Genomic DNA, 9343 nt, shown 5'->3' on the forward strand with positions numbered 1-9343 from the left:
GAGATGGTGACCTGAGCTGAAGTCAAACACTTAACTTACTGAGCCACCCAGGCGCCCTCCTAATTCTTAGTCTTAAATTCCATGGGCCACATTGATTTCCAGCTTCAGGTCTGAAGCATGCCTTCTGAGAAGGACAGTGTCTGTTGCTGAAATCCTGAAAATATATTGCATTGTCGCAGTGCTGGGGGGCACTGAGGAGGAGGGGGACATATTCCAGGAAGAAAGGACTTCTGGGTGTGATTCCCTCCTTCCATATTTCTGGAATATAAAAACGCACGAGGGAATGAACCCAAGGACACAGCTGTGGAGACTGGTGTCCTGTTACTGTGAAGGAAGTGCCTCCCAAATGGAAATGCTACCCCCCCTCCTCCAGTAGCTGAAGACATGTCGATTTCATGTGTCCATTGGCAGGGACAGAGGTGCTGAGGAAAAGCCTGGCTGGAGGGGGCGTCTAAGCTGTTCATTAATGGGCTTCAGGTTGGTTGGACTTTCAGACTCAGAGAAGAGAGGAAAGCTGCTGAGGGAGTTTGGGGCTCACAGACCTTGCCTTTTTTTCAAGTTCCACCAAGCCCCACTGCCTCCTGAATCTTAGGCCACGGCACACAGGGACCTTGCATTGGGTGTGTGTGTGTGTGTGTGTGTGTGTGTGTGTGTGTGTAGCTTAAAGGCTGAGTTCCAACAAACAAACAAAATTGTTTGTCGAATTGGCACTATTAGACCTTATTTGCTTTTTTGTTTATCTGTGTCTGTGTTCTTCTCTAACATGGATATCTAAGAGGTGGCTGTTCTGCCTTCCTTTAGGGTCCTAGAGTGAGGTCCGAGCAGCAAGAGGGAAGTGGATGGGGTGGGCGGCCATTTTCCAGCTGTCACCCTAGGACCGTTTCCTCAGGAAAAGCAGAGAGCCTGCCCCGGCTGCACCCCTATGTCCTACGCATGGGCAAGGCTGTTGAGAAAAGGAGAGTAGGGGGGACAGGCTCTGGAGAAATGCAAAAGGGAGGAATCAAGCCGTAGGTCACAGAGAAAGTCTGGGAAGGGTAAGGCACTCAGCATGGGAGGTTCAGAGTGATTCTCAGATGGCTGGTTGGAGACTGTACCCTGGGCGGGAATGCAGAAGGCTCAGTGATGGCAGAAGGCATCTGGGTCCTCCATTTTTTCTGGTATTATTTTCAAGCAACTTGTGCCTCCTTTACTCTAATACCCCTGGAAAGGTCCTACAGTCCCCTCTTTTCTGATTAACAATGGCTGTTGTTTAAGGGTGCCTGGGTGGCTCAGTTGGCTGCGTGTCTGACTCTAGATTTCAGCTTAGGTCATGGTCCCAGGGTCATGGAATCGAGTCCCACATTGAGCTCTTTACTGGGTATGGAGTCTGCTTGAGATTCTCTGTCCCTCTTCCCCTCTCCCTGCTCATGCTTGTGCTCTCTCTTTCTCTCTAAAATAATAATAATAATAATAATAATAATAATATTTAATAATAATAATACACAATGGTTGTTGTTTCCACCATGTAGATCTGTATTGACTTTGTTGGCAGGGTTTTGGGAGAATTTAGCAGTGTATCCTCGAAAGGTCACAGCAAATGTCCATAGGAATTGAATTTAAAATCTAAAGTTCATTAGATGTTTACAGATGTGGTGAAATTATATTATATCCACCTTAGAAATAAAAGAACTGACATTCTGAACATTAAGTAGTAAGCTCACTTACGTGGAGTTAGACAAAAGTGGGATTTGATGTACTTTTCCTAAACTCCTAATCCAGCACTCCATACAATGGATCGGATCAAAGAAAACATTATCTTTTAGATTACCCATTCGATTTTGTTCTCCAAGGAGCTGGCAAACATTCATATCAGGTTTGCTATTAACCCTGTGTGTTTGCTCAAATATTGCTTCATTCAAGATTTACAACCTTGTTAAATAGGAAACAAACACACAAACAGAAGAATTCTTTCCATAGAGATAAGTGGAGTCAGAAGACTTCTCTGGAAGTTATGCCAATTATGCCTGGGGCGGGGACCCCGCGGTGAATACCTGATTTTCCAGCTTCTTTACATACATAGCAGATGGGATTTCTTGCTTATGGTAAAGGGGTGATAGGAAGGCCATCCTCCTATGACCAACAGGGATATACTGGAAAGGCACAGAATTCATTTGGAGTCAGAAGTTTCCAATTTCCCTTGTGTGTGTACCTTGGATGAGTTCTCTCTCTTGGCTTAAGTTGACAAAAATTAAAATATAAGCTCCCCAACATACACGATGGCTCAAAAGTTCTGGTTCTGATCATACTTTAGGACGAAGTCAGGTATAAAGGCAGGAGAACTTCTCTTGTGATGACTTTGCTGCTGGGGGGTTCTATCACTGGTGGTTGGCTCGTGCTCAGGAAGTGGAAAAATCTGGTTCTGTCTGTGCCCACAGCCAGTTATGATCCCCAAAGTTCTGGAAGCAGGTAACCACACGGCAACCATACACTTCGTTCTTCTGGGATTTCCAACACGGCCAGCCTTCCAGCTTCTCCTCTTCTTCGTGTTCCTGGCAACCTACCTGCTGACTCTGCTGGAGAACGCTCTCATCATCCTCGCCCTTCGCGGTGACAGACAACTGCACAAGCCCATGTACGTCTTTCTGAGCCACCTCTCCTTCCTGGAGATGTGGTATGTCACCGTCATCAGCCCCAAGATGCTGGTGGACTTCCTCAGCCATGACAAGACCATTTCCTTCAATGGCTGCATGACTCAACTGTACTTCTTTGTGACCTTTGTCTGCGCAGAGTACCTCCTCCTCGCTGCGATGGCCTTTGACCGCCACGTGGCCATTTGTAATCCACTACGCTACCCAGTTATCGTGACCAACCAGCTCTGTGGTACCCTGGCGGCGGGATGCTGGCTCTGTGGGCTCACAACTGCCACGATTAAGATGGTTTTCATAGCCCGACTCCACTACTGTGGCAAACCTCACATCAACCATTATTTCTGCGATATTTCTCCGCTCCTCAGCATCCCCTGCGAAGACTCCTCGCAGGCGGAGCGAGTGGACTTCTTTCTGGCCCTCGTGGTTATTGCCGTCCCCCTTTGTGCGGTGGTGGCGTCTTATGCCACCATTGTCAGTGCCATCCTTAGGATCCCTTCTTCACAAGGCCGCCAAAAGGCGTTTTCCACCTGTGCCTCTCACCTGACTGTTGTAATTCTCTTCTATTCCACAACCCTTTTCACCTATGCCCGCCCCAAGCTCATGTACACCTACAGTTCCAACAAAGTGGTATCTGTGCTCTACACGGTCGTCGTCCCCCTCCTCAACCCCATCATCTACTGTCTGAGGAACCAGGAAGTAAAGGCAGCCCTCAAGAAGACCATACTGTGCAAAGGAAGTCGTTCCAGAGGGGATGTGGCTTTGAGCAATTAAACACTTATAGACTCCCTTCAGGCCTGAGTCAGGAGGTGATGGTTCCACATCCACACCCCACACTCTGGCCTTTGCTTATCTATCCACATCCAGTACTTTAACCCTGCCCCCCTGTGTGTGCGTGTGTGCGTGTGTAGACGCAAACGTGGCTAAAGAACCATATTCGCAAGCGGCAGCCTCTACCTCTAGCTCAGCAGACCAGTTTTAGACATTTCCCCAAACTTCCTTGAAACAAGGGCAGATTTTTCTCTCCCACTAAGAGACAAACCCCACGAGAGGACAGATGCGTCTGTCACACAGTAGGTGCTTACTACATACTGTTGAAAGGATTGCTGAATAAATACATTGAGTGAAAACACTGAAGATGAAGAAGGGAATTGTGAATACGTGTTGATGGCCTCTGTTCCACCTGCTCATTGTCATTTCTTTTTCTTCCTCACTTTTCTCTGTTCTTTCCTCTTACAGACTCATAGATGTGCTCGCTCTCTGCCCTCCTCCTTCCCGTCCTCCTTCCCTCCTCACTTCCTCTCCCCACCCCCTATTTTTCCACAGAGACGCTGGCATGCGTGCACCCAAATAAAGTCACCACCTCATCTTACCTGACTCGTTTGCTGATTCAAGAGCACAAAGCCAATGAGCGGCCCAAGCTTTGTGAAAACCTCAGCAAAACTTTAGGAGGCATACCTTGTGTTTTCAAGATGTTAAGCATTAAAAACCAAAAGCTTTTCTGTATTTCCGGAGCACGGATTTTAGTAGCAATTACTTTTCACTTCTTATTTTATGGTTAGCTTTTTTAAAATCAGTTTTGTGGGGCACCTGGGTGGCTCGGTCGGTTGAGCGACCGGCTTCGGCTCAGGTCATGATCTCAGGGTTGGTGAGCTCAAGCCCCGCATGGGGCTCTGTGCTGACAGCTCGGAGCCTGGAGCCTGCTTCGGATTCTGTGTCTCCCTGTCTCTCTCCCCTTCCCCCACTCATGCTCTGTCTCTCTCTGCCTCAGAAATAAATAAACATTAAAAAAAATAAAATAAAAAATAAAATAAAATCAGTTTTGTAAAGTATAATTCCATTCAATAAATTTCACCTTTTTATTTTTATTTTTTATTTTTTCTTAAAGTTTATTTATCCAATAGAGAGAGGCAGGGAGACAGAGAGAGAGAGAGAGAGAGAGAGAATGCAGGAGGGATACAGAGAGAGGGAGAGAGAGAAAATCCCAAGCAGGCTCCACACCATCAGCACAGAGCCTGATGCAGGGCTTGAACCCTCAAACCTGAGATCATGTATGAGATCATGAGATCTTATGACCTGAGATCATGACCTGAGCCAAAACCAAGTGTCAGACACTTAACTGACTGAGTCACTCCTAAATTAGGCACCCCTAAATGTCACCTTTTTAAATGGTACTGAATTTTGGAAAAATGGGCAAGTTGTCAAACAACAACAATCACTAGATAGAACATTTCCGTCATCCCCCAAAGTTTTCTTGCACCTTTTTTCATTAAATCTCCTGCTCATACCCCCAGACCTAGCTACTGGGGAGTGGTATGCTTTTTGTCACTTTCGCTTTGCCTTTTCTAGAAATTCACATAAATAGAATCATACAATCTGGTCTTTTGTGTCAGGCTCACTTATCATAATGCCTTTAAGTTTCTCAAAAAAATTTTTTCATTGAAGTATAATTAACATACAGTTTTAGATCAGTTTCTTTTTTTCCATTATATTGCGTTTATTTTTTTAAATATGAAAATTATTGTCAAATTGGTCTCCATACAACACCCAGTGCTCATCCCAAAAGGTGCCCTCCTCAATACCCATCACCCACTCTCCCCTCCCTCCCACCCCCCATCAACCCTCAGTTTGTTCTCAGTTTTTAAGAGTCTCTTAGGCTTTTAAATCCGTTTCAAGTGTACAATAGAGAGACTCAACAATTCTATGCATTACTCAGTGCTCATCATGATAAGCGGACTCTTTGTTTTAAGCCTTTTTTTTTTAAGTTTTATCTATTTATTTTGAGAGAGAGAGAGAGAGAAGAGGAGGAGCAGAGAGAGAGGGAGACAGAGAATCCCAAGCAGGCTCCAGGCTCGGCACAGAGCTCAACGTGGGGCCATGGGTCTCACGACCCTGGGACCATGACCTGAGATGAAATCATGAGTTGGATGGGTAACCAACCGAGCCACTCAGGCCCCCCTGATAGGTGGACTCTTAATCCCCTATATCTGTGTCCCCCAAACTCCCACCCATCTCCTCTCTGGCACACACACACCAGTTTGCTCTCTAGATTTAAGAGCTTTTTTGCTTGTTTGTCTCTGTTTGTTTGTTCACTTGTTTCGTCTCTTAAGTTCCACGTACAAGTGAAATCATATGGTATTTGTCTCTCTCTCTGTCGGACTTAGTTCATTTCGAGGTATTGCCTCCAGGGCCAACCAGGCTGTTACCAGTCCCACCCACCAACGACAGCCTCTCAGTGCGGTATTCCCACAGGGGCAATGAGGACAGTCACCCATCTGACTGCTGACCCCACCCAGCTACAAGCCCACAGATGCCCTGAAGATCCTTGCATATTGTCACACGTATGGGTTACATGGAACGGCTGAGTGCTGTCCAGACAGAGCACAGTTTGTTTTTCTAGGCACCGGTCGACAGACATTTAGGCCCTTTCTAGTTTGGAACGCTACTGTTATCAATAAAACTACTGTGAATATTTAACATAAGTTTTGTTGTGATGGTAGACTGTATAATTTCTCTTCAGGAGATGAGGGTTGTTACGGTATCGTTACCGGGTAATATGACACGTTTCTGCTTAAGTTTACGTAAAGATGATCCAATTTCCCAAAGTGGCCCAACTATTCTACATTCTGCAAGCAATGTATGAGAATTCCAGTCGTTTACAACATCATCAGTGGTTGGTAATGTCAAAGTTCCCACGTGGTCATTCATCCCACCAATGGTCATTCCCATTGGTCATTCCCAATGCTTTAACTTGCATTGTCCTAACGTTGAACACCTTTTCATTTACTTACTTGCAATTTTGAAAACTTCATGCTGGAGTGCCTGGGTGGCTCAGTCAGTTAAGCCTCCAACTTCAGCTCAGGTCATGATCCCATGGTTTGTGGGTTCGAGCCCCGTGTCGGGCTGTACGCTGAGAGCTCAGAGCCTGGATCCTGCTTTGGATTCTGTGTCTCCCTCTCTCTCTGCCCCTTCCCCTGCTTGCTTTCTGTCTCTCTCTCTCTCAAAAATAAATAAACATTAAAAATAATCTCTAAACTTCTTTGTGCAAGTGTCTAATCACGCATTTCCCCCCATTTTTAAACTAAGTTTTTTCTCTTGTCATTATCAGCTTTTAAGAATGTTTCGTATACTCAGATGCAATTATTTGTCAGTTATACAATTTGCTAATATGTTCTCCCACTTGGAGGAGGGTCTTTTGAAAAGCCATTTAATTTTTCATAGTTTTGGAGGCTAGAAATCCCAGATCAACATCCCAGCCAGTTCAGTCCTGGTGAGGACTCTTGGCTTGCAGATGAGCACCTACTCACCATGTGAGGAGAGAGGAAGAGAGAGAGAGAGAGAGAGAGAGAGAGAACAACCACCTTCAGCCTTAATGACCTGCATAAAGGTCCGGTCTCTAGATACAGCCACCTCAGGGGGTGAGACTCCAATGTGAGTTTGAGGGACCAGAAACATTGAGTCCATAAGAAAGAGTATGTAGAATTGACATCACTTTCCCCTTAAACATTTGATAAAATCCACCAATGAACTAATCGGGACTAGGGAAGTTTATTTGTGAGAAGTTATTAACTATACAACCTATGTTTTTTAATAGATATAGGAACAATCAGGTTATTGGTTTATTCTCTTTTTTTATTGGCTTATTCTCGAGTGAGCTTTGAAAGGATGTCTTTCAAGTAACATGCCCTTTGATTTGTCAAATTTGTTAGCATAGCGTTGTTCATGGTATTCCCTGAAATGTCCACAGTATATGTAAGGAGGTACTTATTTATTGTTTAATATTTGGGTAACTTGTGTCTTCTTTCTTTTAACCTGTTCCATCTCCCTAGAGATTTACCAATTTCATTTTTTTTAAATCAGTAAAATTGCTGGAGTCTGTTGGTCTTGGGTTCCTTTTCTCTTTACTATTTTATTGTGTGAGGAAAATATATAATATCCTTTCTTCTGCTTACATTTGATTTATTGTAATCTGTTCTTTCTCTTGTTTCTTAAGACAAAAGTTGAGCCTACAGACTTGAGTCTCTTTTGTACTGTAAGCATTTAATGCTATAAATGTTCCCTTGAATACTGATCTAGCTGTATCCCCCAAATAATTTTGATACATCATGTTTTCACTTTATTCAGTTTATTTTTTTTAATTTTTTTTTAATTTTTTTTTTAACGTTTATTTATTTTTGAGACAGAGAGAGACAGAGCATGAACGGGGGAGGGGCAGAGAGAGGGAGACACAGAATCTGTAACAGGCTCCAGGCTCTGAGCCATCAGCCCAGAGCCCGACGCGGGGCTCGAACTCACGGACCACGAGATCGTGACCTGAGCTGAAGTCAGACGCTTAACCGACTGAACCACCCAGACGCCCCTCACTTTATTCAGTTTAAACTAACTCTAATTTCCTTTTTGATTCCCCGCCTCACCTTTGGCCTACCAGCTATTTAGAAGTGTGTAATTTTAAGTGTTAATCATCTGGTCTGTTCTAGATATCTCTTCGTCCTTGTTTTCTTGTTTAACTTAATTTTAATCAATGAACATCCTTACATGTTAATTAAATCTTACAAAATATTCTGAGACTTGTTTATGGTCACAAACGTGATCTATTTCGCACACTTGAAAAGAGTATGTCGTCTGTTCGGGCGTAGGATTTCCAACACCTATCAGATCATATTGGTTAACAGTATCATTAAAATCTTCCACGTTTTTATTTTGTCCTTACATTATACATTTTATAATATAGATATGGCACATCCTTATCCTTCTATATCTTTATTTTAGGTCCTCTTGTTCTTCCAGTTACCAAGACTAAAGTATTGAACACCTCAACTATCACAGTGGATTCATCTATTTCTCGTTAATTTTCATCAGTGTTTTACTTAATACATTTTCTATTTTTGTAATTATATGCATATACATTTGGGATTTTTATGGGTTTTTTTTTCTGAATTGAACACTTAACTATTCTGAAATGTCACCCTTTATCTCAAGGAATGTTCCTTGTTCTAAAACTAACTGCAGCTGATATTAATAGGGTCACTATAGCTTTTATTTCATTTGGGTGTCCTGGTATATATTTTTCCTGTCTTTTTACCTTCAACCTACCTGTGGCTCATAATTAAAGTAAGTACTTTACAGACTGTGTATAAGTAGATATATTTTATCCAGTTGGATAATCCCTGGTCTTAAATTCTTATCCCATTTTTACTGCCTTTTTAAATTAATTGAGTACATTCTAACAGTTCCGTTTTGTCTCACTTTGGCTTACAAGTGTTTGTTTCGGGGCAGGTTTCTGTGATAATGGAAACGTTATATCTGTGCTGCCCAAGACAGTGGACACAAGAACATGAGGTTATCAAACATTACTATGTGATCACTGGGGCAGGAAAATAGAACTTTTAATTGTATTGAATCTTAATTGAATTAAAAATTCAATATCCACATGGAGCTAAAAGCTCCATGTATTTTAATGTTTTTTATTTATTTTTGAGAGACAGAGAGAGACAGAGCCTGAGCAGGGGAGGGGCAGAGAGAGAGAGGGAGACACAGAATCCGAAGCGGGCTCCAGGCTCTGAGCTGTCCACACAGAGCCCGACCCCCGGCTCGAACTCACAGAGTGTGAGATCATGACCTGAGCTGAAGTCAGACGCTTAACCGACTGAACCACCCAGGCGCCCCTAAAAGCTGTCTTATTGATAGCACAGCTCTAGGCACACAGTATACATCTCTAA

At 43.4% G+C, this 9343-nt stretch overlaps 1 protein-coding gene across 1 annotated transcript; it reads left to right on the forward strand.

The window, feature by feature from the left end:
• Window positions 1-2420: 2420 nt before the first annotated feature.
• Window positions 2421-3965, forward strand: LOC101101187 (olfactory receptor 6Y1). The gene has a single exon (XM_023248025.2). The coding sequence runs from the start codon at window positions 2421-2423 to the stop codon at window positions 3396-3398; it is 978 nt and encodes a 325-aa protein (XP_023103793.1). The 3' UTR covers window positions 3399-3965.
• Window positions 3966-9343: the final 5378 nt, after the last annotated feature.

The sequence above is a fragment of the Felis catus genome, chromosome F1, assembly GCF_018350175.1.
Source record: "Felis catus isolate Fca126 chromosome F1, F.catus_Fca126_mat1.0, whole genome shotgun sequence".
In the NCBI taxonomy this organism is placed as follows: domain Eukaryota; kingdom Metazoa; phylum Chordata; class Mammalia; order Carnivora; family Felidae; genus Felis; species Felis catus.

Coding starts and splice junctions, on each gene's coding strand:
- LOC101101187 (XM_023248025.2), top strand. CDS start 2,421: ATGATCCCCAAAGTTCTGGAAGCAGGTAACCACACGGCAACCATACAC.